General features: G+C 36.3%; 1 protein-coding gene across 3 annotated transcripts in view; it reads left to right on the forward strand.

Annotated features, from left to right (window-relative positions):
• The first annotated feature begins 362 nt into the window (after window positions 1–362).
• IMPG1 (interphotoreceptor matrix proteoglycan 1) overlaps window positions 363–16,116 on the forward strand; it is a 64,688-nt gene continuing 48,934 nt past the window's right edge. For all 3 annotated transcript variants that reach the window (XM_074819729.1, XM_074819731.1, XM_074819730.1), the window contains exons 1-2: window positions 363–668; window positions 13,779–14,012. In XM_074819729.1, the coding sequence (XP_074675830.1) occupies window positions 602–668; window positions 13,779–14,012 (301 nt within the window). In that variant the 5' untranslated portion in view covers window positions 363–601. The remainder of the gene's footprint in view (window positions 669–13,778; window positions 14,013–16,116) is intronic.

A 16,116-nucleotide genomic window follows, 5' to 3' on the forward strand; every position in this document is an offset into this window, starting at 1 on the left:
TTCTTTGCTAGAAAAAGCTGTCTCCCTCTTCAAAGGAAGTTTTATGATCACTGGTTTAGAAGTAGCACAACTAGCTCTTCCTGTGATTTCACTTCTGCTCAGGTGCTGTATCTCCAGAATGCCCAAAGGATCAATGTTTGAAGGCAATTGGCACTAGAAGAAACTTCCGTTGTTTATCATGGTGCTGCTGAAGTCTTCTGGGGTTGACAGGTGCTGCTCAAGAAGGTTAATAAGATGAAGAAAGCTCTTCCAGCTGGACCATAAGAGGGATTATGTCTGAGCAGCAGATAAACAGATTATTCCAGAAACAGACTCTGCTTCTTTTTAAAACTTCGTCACTCTTGTCATACCACTCTGGTTCCCCAGGCTAGAACTGTGTGCGTTGGAGGCGTTTGTCCCGCTTTTGCATTCTGGCACCTGTTGCGCTCTTTGCATAGTTGCAATTCAATGCCGTCCAAGGCTGGGAACACCTGAAAAATAATAAGAGGGAAGACATTTGGGGGTTTTAGTTCTTTAAGAAAAGAAAATTCTTCTACTTGACCTAAATATTCTTATTTTCTGCATGATTGATCTTGAAAACTGTGAATGACCAATAGACAGCATGCATTTGAAAATTGGATTAATATTTTTGATCATTTGCCTTGCTCTCCAAGTTCAGGCAAGCAGAGGTAAGTTCATATATTAAAGGTTTATATGAATTTACATTGCATAGGATAAAAAGAAAATAATTGAAAGATCAGGTTATTTTCGCATTACAGAATTCTTTGTTTGGAATTTGGTGTTTTGACAGTTCAGCTAAAGACAGTACAGTTACTGACAGTGCTATAAAGTTGGAAAAGGAAACATTGGCAAGATTTCTTATGTGTGTTTCCCAGGCTTTACAATCTCTGTAAGAGATGCCATTTAGTTGCATATGTTCTGTTATGAAAATATATAATTTTTAAAAAACCAATTATATGGAAGGGAAACAAAGTAGCTGAAAGAACATCTAAGTGCTGACATTGTTAAAGATGGTTTGAAATGAAGAGAAAGTAGTGAAATATGTCTTCACATTTACCTAGCCATTGTCAGAAACAACTTCAAAAACTTTTAGATGTACAAATTATGGAGGAATAAACCAAACTGGCAAATATACAGAAAATAGCAATACTAGTAAGGATTACTGTAATAATAATTGTAAAATTATTTGCAAGAAAACAGAAATACAAACAACTCCTCTGTACTTAGTACAACAGCTAACTTACTTCTTTTAAAAACATTTAAAAGTTCACAGCAATTTTAAATGTTTTTCAGCAACAAAAAAGAAAAGATGGTAGTGTGATTTTTTTGCTGTTCAGTTCCATATTCAATAGATTTAGAGCTTTGGGGAACATGCTTCATTTTGGGGGAGGTTTCTTACTAACTTTTCCATCTATGCTTTGATATTTATATAATTGAATTAAAAGCCAACATTACAACAGCTTTATGCTGGCCCAAGTCAATGACCTATTTTATGTCAATCTCAGGCATGTTAATTAAATGCAAAAAATGTAAAATGATAAAAGAGAAGTCTCCTCAATGGTATTTAAATATCTGTTAAAGAGACAGTGTGAAACATAGTTTGCTGTCAATACCACTTGGGAAGTTTTATTTAAGCATCTTTTTTTTTTTATCTTGCTTTTGTTTGCACAGATTTTCTTTAGAAAATAAAGAGCACAGTTCTTGTATCTCACTGAAATGATGTAAATCTTCTTTAGTGGACAATTACAGAAACAATCCTTGGGAAAAAGTAATGTATTAGTTAATATTAGATTTATATTCTGTTGTTCTTTGATTTTACTTTTCAATTCCATGTAAATAGTGTCATTTAATCATTAATGATATTTTGGAAATGTGGCAAAAAATGAGAGAATGATAGTTCATGTCTAACTAGAAGAAAAGTTATATCAAAATGCTTTTGCATTTAAGTTGCATATTCTATGATGGAAAGAGATAGAATGAATTCCAGGTAATTCATGCATGCTTCATGGTATCATTACAGTCCATATTTATGATTATGAACTGAGAAAGTGATAATGTAAAAAGCGGGACCACACAGTTTCACCCACAGCAAATTGTAAATGCATGTTACAACACATTTCCCATAAAAGACTGGCAATATACAGAACTGTATATTATCCCCCTAAGAGATGTAGTAGAAGACTTGGTGCATAGAATGTTTATCAAGACTCAGGAAACAATGACCAGTAATAAACTTCACATAGCATCTGGCTTATGTAGCAGTGTTGGAATTTTCTCATTTTTGATGGCTTTCAGAGGGGAAAAAGTATTTCTTCTATACATGCATGTGAATCATAATTGGAAAAATTCCTTCCCACCAGTTTTATAAAGTACATGTGGTATGTGTGAATGCATAATAATTATTTTTTATTGCTACATAGTCATGCCATATATAATATTTTAAAATTATGTTATCTCAAATATATGCACACAGATCTCAAAACACTCGATGCTTGTGTTAAGAAATTTCTATACCAGAACAGGGTAAACTGAACTGTTAAAAAACTGTTATTTTATGACTTATCATTAGGGTCAGATACTCACAGAGAATATTTTCAAAAGTACAGAGGCTCTCCCAGTGATTCTAAATACTTATATTAATCACTCATTAGTGATCCTAACATAGGTGATTTGAGGCTTTTATGACTCCTCAAGTTTGCAGTACATGTCAACTGTGAGAGACTAGGAAATAAGAGATTAAGATATAAAGACTCCCATCTTAAAAGAAAAAACATAAAACTAATAAACTCTAAATATTTATAGGGTTACTCAGTTGATTTTTTTTTTCCCTCATGAACAAAACTATCCTAAATTCAAATTCCTGATTTACTCATATCTATATTTAACAACAAGTGGGTTAACAAAAGTGGGGCTTGCTCAGTAATGTCTTTTGGTCCTTCCTCCCCATCCCTATTTTAGGACCAAAAGAGGTCCATTTGGAGGCTGTCCAGGAGCACCTCCAATTCCACAGTAAACAAACAGGAAAGTATAGGGAGCAAAATAAACTTTAGAGATAGAGTGTTTATCTTTGGCCACGACTAGTGCCAGAAACAAGAAAATGACCTCAGGACTTGAACTCAGGTCTTTGCCACTGTCCTGACACAAACTGTCTCTAATAATGGGGAAGGGAAAGTGAGTGAGATAAAATTTTTGCAACAAAAAAATCTACGTGCAAAATATGACCATAGAGTAATTTTTAACTGTTGAATTGTAAACCACTGAAAGCCCAGTCTAACTAGCAAGATACAGAGGAGCTTTGAACTCCCAAAACTATACATTGATGCCGGGTACACCCTAGCACTTGATACTGAGAATATAAGGGAGCCAGAGTGCATTCAAGGCTGTTTGGGGTTATTTTTTATTCCGCAGCAAATATCGACTATTTACTCAGCCATTCTTTAGGACACAAAGGCTTTGTGTGTGCTCTATGAAATCATTTTAATTCATTCTGACTTACCCCTTCCTGCTTGGCTGTTCCAATTCAGCAATAAGTGTTGCAGATCTTCATTACTATAATTGCCTTTGAAAAAAGGGTTAAGCAAATTTGTGCCAAAGGGAAAGGGAAGTCAAAGAACATAAAGCTTCAAAGAAAGGAAAAAAGACATCTGGTTTTTGCACTAAGATTATTTTCTACTTTCATCAATAAAATAAGAATTACAAAGTTAAAGCTAGCTTTCTTGTTTGTGCTTATAAACAAATGAAAAGTAAACCCAAACAAATGTAACACTGGATTACATGTGGGCTTTAATCTTTTCTATTTCCTGACTAAAGCCAAACTTGAATAAAAATACTAGAATATTATCACTGAATCTTAAAGATTCATTCCAGATATAATCACACATATACTATAGTGATTAGTGAACTATATGTGGATGAACAGTTAGACATGTAGGATTTTTTCTCTGAAAACACCTGTGGACAAGATGATCACTATTAATAATAAAAGGTTTTCTCACTTTACAGGATGTTAATTTACAGGCAACAATATAGTAACTTTATTTGGAGTCTTAACCTGCTAGAAATCCAGATTATTGTTTATGCTATTCTTCATTTCTCAGCTATTTGTGGTGTCTTAGTGGCTTTAGCAGTGCATTAAGCAGTATGGCCAATATTCATCAGATGTAGCAAACATGCTGTCTTCTTCCCAGAAGGAGAACTGTATGCATTCTACTGCATTTTGATGCTTTAAAATACTTTAAATATATGCTTTCCCCTCTACTTTTATACCTCTATCCTATTCCCAGGCCCTTTGGGATTAAAATGAGTCTTCTACTCATTCTCTATCACACAATTCTTCCATTTTTATCAGGAATTAGGTGCACTATCCTACCCGTTCCATGCACTTTGTATTTTGCAAGGCCAGCTGTGTTTCAAACAATTTCTTCCCCTTAGGAATGTGTGATATTGAAAAATACGCTTACTAAAAAGAAATATCTATCTATCTGTCTGCTTGTATATACATATATACTGGCATTTTGTCACTATCAGCTGCTATTTACTGGACAGACACTTTGCAACATATCTGGAAAACATAAGATTAACAATCATCTGGGAGTACCCTGACACCTGCCACAGTGTAAGTGTGTTTATATACCCTTACATAATTGTAGGACGCCTTGTCATTTTATGCAAGCATACCACCAGTTTTAACCTTACCATATACCTGCCTGACAGTATATACCAGCCTGAGAGTAACACTAACATCTTCATCTTACAAAAGCATGTGGTCCTGCGGTGTAACATAGAAACTGAAGCCCTGACCTGTAAGAAGCATTGCAGTCATAAAGCAGGACAACAGCAGAGTTTAGCAGGCTGATTCTCAGACATGGATGTCTACAAACCAGTAGGACCCAGGCTCATAGCTACATAGCTAATTGTACTAAGGCCACCATGCTTATCTTTTCAGTGGTGAGGTCGTACTGGCTTTTAAATTTATATGTCAGTGCAGAGCCAAAATTACCTTCTTTATTGGCCATTCTGAATCTTCAGTACCTTTCAGAATTTATCCAATTGTATATTAACAATCTTGGTAACCCTGTTACCTGAAATACCAGTTTTAGTGGGTATGCTCCATGTATACCTTTCATACATATGAGTCAACACAGATCATAAAAGCCCCAGCGGTTTCAGGTAGGAAGCAGTAATACTTTGTGGTTACAGCACAAAATTAAGACAGTTCTAAACAACTTATTCTCCCTTTCCTCTTCTCCCTCAAAACCATATCAACTTCATCTAGCTCAGAAGCTGGCCATGCTTAGAGCAAGGAGTTGGACTAGATGACCTCCAGGTGTTCTTCCAACCTAACTCAGTCTACGCAGCTTGACACATAACTAAATTAAGTAAGGTTAAGTCCACTCTGTCAAAATGAGATGGAGTCAATTAGCCAGAGACTATAGATTGTATTGCAGGATGAGTGCCCCTAAACTGTAAGTAAAATTGACCAGTTCCAAATACACAAGTTTGAGCAAAGAGATGGCACTGTGGCTTCTGGGTCTTGCCAGTTTTTTCATATGCCAACCATCCTAATCGTCATCATATTTGAATACAGTTACCTCAATAAGCCCATTCTGCACTATTATTCTTTGTCTCACACCATCAAAATTGTTGAAATGTTGACATACATGGCAAAATATTGGTGGAACTTGAACTTAAGCTCTCACTGACTTTCTCAGAGGATGACTGTATGCCTTGAGTAAGACTGATTAGAAAATGAATAACAGAAGTGCTCAAGTGAGTAATTCATCGCAGCAGATTGGATGCATCCCTCCAAGAAGTACTCAAATATTTAAAGCATTTTCTTGCATCCTTTGATGCAAACCATATCAGATAATAGAGCAGCATTTCAGGTCAAATGCTTCTAAGATGGCCAAGCAAATAGAAATACATATATGTTTTACATGTCAACATTAAAACAAATCATTCTTCAATGCTGTTTCTAGTCTGGGTCCTGGACTTTAAGCAGACTGTTACAGGATCCAGATATTGGTGATGAAACCATAGATGGCTTTTGATATTTTCTATGAATTCCAGCAGCAGTGGTTAGTAGATTTGATGAATAACATGGAGGATTCTTCACCAGAATTTGCACTTATCTGTCTGAAAGAGATGGTATAAATCTCTACCTTAAATGAGACCTATGATGTCAAGGAAAACATGAGTTTCTTATGACAGTCTTTCAGGTAGGAAGGAAATGTGGCAAAATCACATGTTGACTCATAAGGCTTTCAGTATGTTCAGTATTTGTGGCTGCCACAGACTGTATTTATTATGAACATGGATTCATTTTTTGTCAGTATATAATGACTACATTCACAAAAGAAGGAGAATCTCACAAGTGTCATGTTTCCTATTCTCATCTATAATAGGTAGAAAATTCACCATAGTTATTTTGCCATGGATTGTATAGTTAGCATAATTCAAAGATGTTACCAAATTGTCTATTTAGAGAGGGAGAAAAAAATATGATTGTCTGTTATAAGGCCTAAACATAAATTTCATAAAAATTATTTCAAATTGTCTTCTTAGCTTTCTTTCTGAAATTGGTTGATTTAACAATTGTGTTTCTCCACTTAGTATAGAAAGGCAAAGATATTTGTGTAAGTATCTGGGAGGAGGGGAACAGCTGAGGCATTATGATAGCTATTTTAGATTCTCAGTTTTACCTCCTTGCAGAAATGAAATTCTTCTGACTTACTGGAATTCCAAAGCACATTGGTTGATGACAACAGTGATCTTTGGTACCGAAATGTAAATCCACGTTAATTTAAAGGGTTCTGCAAAAGAACCATTATCTAATGCCATGTCCTAGATTTGAATGTAACACCAAATAAAAGAAAAAGGTTTGGGGTTTTTATTAAAATTTAGACATTTACTACTGTTGTTGCTATATTTCAAATTAATTTATTGAATTCCTCTCCAGATTTATTTCTATATATGTTCTGAGGTATAGACTGTTTCATTATAACCGAACATTCAGTATTTTTACACAAGGATAACAAGAATAATTCACATAAGGATTCATGGGAGCCTTGCCTTATTTGAGTACTATGTTAACAGCGACTAAATACTTCATCTTCCATAAATGTTTAAAGGAACATCATCACTCATTCCTGTCAAGAAGAAGGATTTATGAAAACCCACCACTTTCCTGAATTCTCATGAAGGAAAATCCCTTGGTACAGATCTAATTTAGAACAAGAACATAGTCTTTAAAAAGTTGAAAATTACAGAACTTATCTTTTCAGCAAGAGCCTGGAGCTCCACTCCTGTGTCACAGAGAGCTTGAGTACAGCTTGTAAAGATGTGCAGGTGACATTTTGTCATGCTGATTGCAAGCGAGAGATATGGGGATAAGATGTATTTTGCCTTCAGTATAAAGTTCCCACTGCACAGGCAGAGCCTAGCACCTCCCTGACACATAGGTGATGCTGAGTCTAGCATAACACAAGATATTAGTAGGTACATGACAGGTTCTGTAGTGCTGGGTGTGTACACCAGCTTTGTGGTACTTGTGCAGGAAGTTTGCTAGTGGATATCAGTCAACTGAACACAGGGTCTTCCAAGCTGGAGGCCTGGCCCTGGCCCCCATAGTTCTTTGCCACAATTAGATACCCAGGCCTCATTCCACAGATGATGTTACTATTTAGTTACATTTAAGAATGGCATTCACACCAGCCAACATACCAAACAGGAATTATCAAGTTCATCATCATCAACATTCATTTTGAAGAATTAAAATTAATTACTTTTAATATAAATGTCTTAGCCCTCTTCCTATCTTTCAGGAATGCAGGCATTCTCCTCTGGCCAGTGTTCATCTTCTTCTGAAGCTAGGCATCAATGTCAGCTCCTTATCTTTCAGCAAAACATCCCCAGAGTAGTGGATACTGGCCTCTTACCCAGCAGTTCACTGGCTAAGTGTACCTGAAGAAGTGACATCCAAACTGAGTTCTCTCCTGGGCCTCAGTTAGCTCCCAGATAAGATCCACTACCCACCAGGATGCAACAACTGTTGGGACTGAGTCCCCTCAGCAATTCCTCTCCAGGTTCTTTTACTGTGTGCATTAAAATTAGTTAAAGAGTACATTGGACCCAAAGATAAGTACAAGCAAGACATATAATCTTGTGTTTAAGGGCACTGAGCTCTCAGAGGCAAAACCTGAGCAGATTAAATATTAGCATTAATTTTTCGAATATGGGATTCCATACCCTCAAGTTTTCAAACTTGTGAGCCTTCAAGGTTGTGAAAAAAAGCTTGTAAGTGTAATGCAAACAAAATAATGGTACAGTGTCTGACAAAGCACTGGCAAAGCAGCCCCGAACGTCAGCAAGAGTACAAGGAAAGGGCCTCTATTCCCACATCTTCATAGGAAGATAGAGGTTGTTGTGTGCTTCTCTGGGTGCTGTTCCTAGTACTCATACACGGGATCCAGGCTGCATTTGATGATAAAATCATGCCTGCTTATCTAAACCCCTTCAATCCAGTCAGACCCTTCCCATGCAACTGGCACTGAGGCAGTGTGGCATAAAAATGATTTAAAAAGGAATATAAGGAGAGAACGTGTCATGGGCACCCTGTCTGTCACTGGCAAGAGCCATTAGAATTTAGGGTTCTCACTATTCCCATGACAGGAGAAGACTGCCTCTAAGTGAGGAGTCCAGGATATTACCTCTCTTTGTATGTGGTGTTTACATTGATCAGCCCTTTCCAAGATCTAAAGATCAACTTTCCATGACCAGTCATCCTAGCTTTTGTTACTGGTTGAATTATCAACATGGGGACTGTTGGCCCCTCTGTATATTTAATTGGATCACAGCAATACATTTATGGGATCTTTGTTGAATTAATTGTCTTTGATAAGCTTTCATCATCCTATTTCAGCAGTTGCCCTTAAATAAGCCTTATATTTTAATTAATAATTATTTTATTATGCAGGGAATATGTCTCATTTATCAATCAAGCATTCCTCTTTATCCTAAGAACACCCACCTATTTTTCAGGCTAATCTGCTTTTTCATACATGTCAAAACTTGTGATGATTTTAATGATGAATTATACAGACTTCAACAGCTTTGTCGTGATGTCCCCTTGAATTTTTCTGGCAAAACCTTTAGTTACCGTATTTTAAATACTTCTCTTTGTACATAATGGCATCTTAATATTCTAAGGTCAAATAAAACTACAAAATTAATGCTCTAGGTAAATGTTCCTACACAGAGATTGCCTACATTGCTGAAAAAAAACCCCAAAAAAATCACACCAAAATTGAAGACCTCCCAAAACTGATACTATTAACAGCTAGAAATTAATAAAGCTGTATAGAAAAGCACCCACTACAGTTATACAAAAAAGGTATGTATGCAAACTTCTTGCTCCTGTTTATAAAAACAAATTCTAAAACAAAACAAAACAAAACAAAAAAAAAAAAACAAACAAAAAAATGCTGACCAATTATCTGAATGGCTTTAAACTCTTTTTTTCTAGAATCCAGTTAAATAATAATGTACTTTGCCTTTTTCATCATGTAGATTATTAAAAACACATAGAAACTCTCACCTTTGAAATCTGTTTCTCCTGACTTGCTTTTTTAGTGAGGGTATAAATTTGATAATGCAGGTCTCAAGAGACACAGAGGAGAGGCCTGCCCTAATTCTGAGGATTTCAGATATTTAATTTGAGAAATTAATACCATTTATCTGCCTGAAAAAACACCCTGAAGAACAGTACTGCATTTGAGAGACCTGTATGGATGTCAAAGCACTTTGACTAGGTCCCATACCAATAAGATTCCTATATCATATTTTGAAAATGGCTTTATTTTTTGAAAATATTTTGTTATATTTGTCTAGAGGTCAGGAACTCTGAATTTTAATAATGCCTGACAGTGACTTTGTAGATCACCTTGGTAAAACTACTTCAACTTTTTTCCTTAAGTATGCCACCTGGAAAATGGGGACAACGATGCAGATTCTTTCATGTAGGAACAAAGGAGAGTTACAGCTTTGTTTAAGGCACCGTGAAGATTAAGCTAAAGCACACTAAAATGTTACCAGACCTTGACAGTTATCTGCCCTTCTACTCTAGAGTTATCAAAGAAAACTAAAAATCTTAGACATACCTTTTAAAGGTAAAACTGAAACAGTCACCTTTGTGAAACAAGAATTAGATAAAAAAAGTCAAACTGGACAGGGTAAACATTAAATATATTAATTGCAGGTGTTTCTTTCAGAAAAGAAAATGAGAACAAAAAAAAGTTACAAAAATATAATTCATCAGTTATGTTGAAGCAATACAAGCCTTCAAAATCAGAGCAACATTTATGGTGTTGAAGAAGGACATAGTCTACCACCAATCGATTTTGTAATGTTCCTTGGCATTTTAAGAAAAATAAACCAGCCTAGTATTATTGGGATTTTTTACATAATCAAATTATGTACCCTATAAAATTTTCACCACTCCAGTTTACTCAATTACTATGTTGCATGGCAAAAAGAAAAGGGATCAGCTAATATATATGGGTTCAATTTCATAATAGCTCAGGGCTTTTTAGATTATTTTTTTCAACCCAGGACACTGAAAGTAAAGCATCTAAAAAGTTGTAGATGGAGGCATATTATAGTAAAGGATATGGCTGAACCATCCAGCAGTCTTAGGTAAAACTTTCTCAATTCAGAATTTCCACAGACAGAGGGGAAAGCACAGGTTTGAAGAATTACAAAGAAATAATATTTGTACCAGAAGACAGGCTGTCTTCCATTTATGTTCAGTAAACACTAGAAAATAATACTGGGCTATTATGTGGAGAGAGGAGCTGATGCTTTCTCCAGTTCAAATTTTGCATAACTTTAGTAAAAAAGTGATGTCAAGAACTGATGACAATAAAAATTACTCTAGTAAGGGAAATTTACTAACCACAAGATATAAATGAAATTAAATCTATTACAATAAACATACTTAAGCAACAAATCCCTCCCACAAAAAAAGTGGAAATTGAAGGGAAAGAATGAAAAGAGAAAAAAATTACACCTTCCCTGAATAGGCTAGCAGAACAGTGATAACTGGAAACAGATGATGTATGGTCACTTTCTCAGACTGAAAAGCCCAAATAGTGACCCTAGCACAGAGAGTTTGAAATCATTACAACAAATATTTGAGAAGAATCTCCTCTGTAAGTCTTGTGAATAGTATCATTCTTAATTCAAGTTAATGACTTAGGGGTAAATCCAGGGGAAAAAGCAAATCCTTCGAGAAAGGCCTCTGCTCCATATAAAAGCTATGAAAGAGTTTAACAACAAAATCCTCTGTCCCAGTTGGTCAGACTGCCTGGGCAGCTGGTCTATCACAGTTAATATACCTTATAAAAGGTAATAGACTTACAACTAGCTACTTTCAATGTAGATTTTTCGTATTTTCTTCTAGAGCACTTCAGGGGCTACTTTGAGATTTCAATGGCATTGTATCTTCTGCTCTCACCTCATATATCATTCAAGTAATTCAAGTGTCTCAACTGATCCAGTGTTTGGCCACTTGTGCTTTCTGATGGACCCAGAGCCATGTTTTCACAGGGGAAATTCCTTTTATGCAGTTTATGGTTCATGATCTGTCATTACTGTGGAAATAATACTTCCATTTCATTTAATGACAAATTCTATATGACTGCATGATCATTTTAAATTGCCTTGCAACAATTAGACAGTTTCTGGCATGCTTTACAGAGCAATAACAATCACCTGTTGCCTTCATTGTATGGCTTCCTGTCTTTCATATAATATTCATTGTAATCAAGCAGTCAAATTTTTTCCATATCAGAATACCACCTTACCTCATAATATATACGGCATCATTATGATTTCTACATAGTAAGCGTTGGATGTTCATTCTGAAGTTAAATAAGAACTGAGACATATATATCTATACACATATATATATATATCTATACTGACATATACGGTAGAACTTTTCCCATTCTTTGCTTCAAGTACTATTCTTTTTGTAACAATATGCTTTTCAATTATTTTTCTCTTATCATTTATCTGCCCACTTTTCTTTAAACATTTAATTAACACAGTTCCAAACTGTCAAGATAATGTGTTTTAACCTTCCTTATTTTCTCTTGATTTGCCTAAGAACATGATAATTAGTGTTTAATATTGCTATATGCAGCATGACATTTCTTCTTTCTCTGGCAAATTGATAATTTTTTACTCTTACTTTTTTTGATAATATTACTCTCACTGAACTTGTTCTTTTTGAAACCTATTACTTCATTTCATTCTTCTTATACAAGTTTTTAAACCATTCTTCAAAGTAATTTTTTCAGTTGATTCATCAACATTCAGGTACAGATATACCATGTCTTTCTTACGTTTTCTCTCTTGAAGTTTTCCAATTACCTACAAATTTTACACTTTTCTTTCAAAACATCTTTTATTCTGTTTACATTTTTCTTTATTTTTAATGTGTAATGACTGTATCAAATGCATGAAAACGCAACCAGAAAAAGATATTTGCAAATTATCTTTAACATCTTTATTAATATGTATGCGAAATTTTGGAAGATAATCTAAAAGATACTAATTGCTCCTGTCACACGATCCTGCAAAATGCCATATTTCAGCTCATTTAAATGTGTGCCTTATATACTTTTCTATTCATTAACATTTTTACATTAAATTTAGCTGCTGTGTCATGTAATACTGCATCACAAATATTTAGGAATTGGAACCAAATGAGTCCTGAATTTTTGTGTACTTTTTAAGATGTGGGTTCCTATGTTTGAGGCAAATTTGACACCCTAGAAGCATTTCCATTTTTCATAACTGCATAGCTCCATAAGTAAAATTTAAGCCTATATCTTCAATTCCCACTCACGGATTTCACTTTTTTCTACCGTAGCTGTTCCACTTTGCCAGGAATAGTTAAAGAGCTATTGAGATACAATGCCAGAGCATTCACAACACCTATCATCCAGTGGCAAAGAAACATAATTGCAGTCTGTTCTGCTGAATACTTCAGTTTATGTGAGGGAAGGATAGAGGAGTGCACTGTGGAGTAAAAGAGGGAGACTGGAAACAGCTCGCTCTTTCCCCAAAGACAATCAAACTCCTATTCAGCTTTTCATAGACAGTGTTTCAGGGTCCAATTCTTGTGACAGGTTCAAGGCTATGAACCTGATGTGAAAGGACATGTGTCTTGAAACCCAAAGGAAAGATAAGAATATCTTAAAAGGGTGCAGATTTGAGCCAACTATTTCTCATTCTACTTATCTGTTAGTATAGACAGTTTTTACACTGTAAGCTGATACAGATATGTCTCACTTTCTCCAAGCTCCAGACCATTACTTACCATTGTAGTGTACATTTTCCTACAGGGTGATATGCTCACAAATGAGATGGTGTAGCATGAAGCTCAAGCACATAAATGCCCTTTGTGGATCTAACCCAAATTCACTTTTGAAAACAAGTTTTAGAGCTTCTGAAACTTTTACCCTGTGTGTCCTGGGGTCATGTGTTGAGATATAAGGAAATTAGTTACCAGGTCTCTTGAGTCCCAGTTTCCCCCACCTGATCACAGGATGCTTCTCCTCAGCACATTAATTCAGTCAGGGCATTGACACCAGTATAATGTAACAAAAAGAACTCTTGAGTTCATGATCATTTTCCAGAAATGATCTTGCATTGGATACCTACTGCCTCTGAAATGTATGTTTATGCACATGCTTTCTTTTTCTCTTTTCCAGAAATCCCTAATAAAATAAACCGTGGTGAAGTCAAACATCTTGCAGACACCTCAGGGTCAGACAAAACAGAAAGAACAACAAAGAGGTCCAGAGTATCAACCATAAGGCGGATATTTGACATGGCAAAACACCGAACAAAGAGGTCATCCTTTTTCTCAACTGGTGTGAAAGTTTGCCCACAAGAATCAGTAAAGCAGATTTTAGCCAGTCACCAAGCTTACTATAGATTAAGAGGTAAGATGATGATTGTAGCATGTACTTCCTCCTTGAAAGTATTTCTTTTAACTGAGAAAGCACTATAATTTTCCAGAATCTTGTTCTTTAGCTCTAGGCAGTATATGTGCTATTTGCGTTATGCTTTATTTTTACATAGATAATCAAATGTTACATGTACATCAGCATGGTTCAAGGCAGACAGTTCCCAGAACAGAAAAAAACAATTCACTGAAAGGACTAATGAACTCAGTGTAATTGTATAGTGTTCTAGCATGGCAGAACTAGAAGAACAGATTATGCTTGCACTACTTTGTAAAAATGTACCACCTTTCTCAAAAGTGCAGGAGGTACCATCATTGCTACTCAGAATTAATCCCACCAGCTCGTGACAAGTCATCTATCATTGCACAAATACATTGGTGTATCTTGTCCCGATCCAATGTCAGGGGAGGTTTCAATATGATCCCAAGAGAGAGAATAAGACACAAACGAGGTCAAATGCCGTATACCCAAACCAGGTTTTTATTATTAAAAAGGGAAGAGGGGTAGCGATAGGACAGAATGGAAGGAAAAGACAGAAATAAAGCAAGGATGCGGGATAGGGCTGCAAGAATAGTCACCACCATGGATCCAGCGGTGTCCCATTGGTCCTCAGTCTTCAGTTCTTCGGTGGTGGGTGCACACGGATGTAGCTTCGATGGTAGATGCACACTGAGCAAAATTTTCTGCTGCCTTTTTAAGTTCATCGTGTCCGCTGGTTAGCATATCTGCTGGCCTTTAGTTTTTTTTTCTCTGGTCCAACAGGTTTTGTTGCATCTGGCTTCAGGGCAGGAACCTTTGCCTCTTGTCAGTTCATTAGCAATGCATGCATGGGGTCTGGCCTACACAATAGGGCCACAAACGGCTACAGGATGGGGCCAGCTCAGCACACCTCTGCCCCTTTGAGGCTTGTCTAAGGAGTCCGGACAATGCAACCGCAAAGAAGTGGGGGGTGCATCCTTCAATACACTCCCGCTTCTCTGGGCGACATCCCCCAGACCAATTCACAGGCCGCAGCAGCTTCTCTTGGAGGTTTGAACAGACACAAGCAAGCTTTGAGGCAGTCATAGGACATTTCAGTCTCTCACATATCTGTAGTTATATTAAGTCTGTGGCAGTGTTGGTATGCTACAAACACTGAGATAATTGACAGAAGCTCATGCAAAGACCTTAGTCCTAGTTTTAAAAAGTCTAGAATAGTTTTTCTGCCCTTTCCCAATTAATTCACTCTCTCCCCAGGCCTTTCTTTACTTCCCTTGACTGTAGAGATCCTGCAGTTACTGCTCCAATTTTAGGCCCATAGAGAACACCCTGCAAATAGCCCTCTGGTTTTTATATTTCGTCTCTTCCTATCTCTACTTCTTCCAGTCTTTTATTCTGTGGCTTTTCCAATTTGAATTAGAAAATTGCATATCTTTGTGCTGCAGCTAGATGGTCCAAAGCTAATTCTAAAACAGTCAGCACTCTGGGATGCAAGTATCTAAGGCAACATCTACTCCCTAAATCAACTTTGCTAATCTATTTGTCCTCTATATTGGTCTCCAACCATTCACATGCACGTATGTAACTTGACTGCTCTTCAGCTCTGTTTCAGGGAACCATCTAGTTCCCTATGAAATGAAACTTGGATGTAGAGCTGCAAAAATTTTACTCCAGCAGTCACTGGCTATAGGCAGCATGGGCAAACTACACATGGGCAAACTACATCAATGGAAATGATTGTAGCTGAATAATTTGTACACTCATTCAGAAAAAAGTGTTTCTGCTCCCTTGAATAGTTGCACATTTCCCATTACAACATCCTTTGTTACAACCTCAAAAAATCTTTCCTGCGAGGACAGTTCAGAACCCAAGACTTCTCTCCTCCCAGCTGAGCATGCTAATTTACCTGATTAAAGTGATAAATGAAAAAAAAAAAAAAAGTAGACGTGAAAATGTGATGCAAGCATTATCCTTGAAACTGTAATCACAGTACAAGCCTTCATGAAAAGATAATCTGGTAGCCAAACTGAAGTCTTACAGTCTGTGTCTATCTGTGGGACAATCGTACCTTCATTTTGTTTTGTAGACATACCTTTAGGTC

This window comes from Strix aluco, chromosome 3 (genome assembly GCF_031877795.1).
Source record: "Strix aluco isolate bStrAlu1 chromosome 3, bStrAlu1.hap1, whole genome shotgun sequence".
NCBI classification, from domain to species: domain Eukaryota; kingdom Metazoa; phylum Chordata; class Aves; order Strigiformes; family Strigidae; genus Strix; species Strix aluco.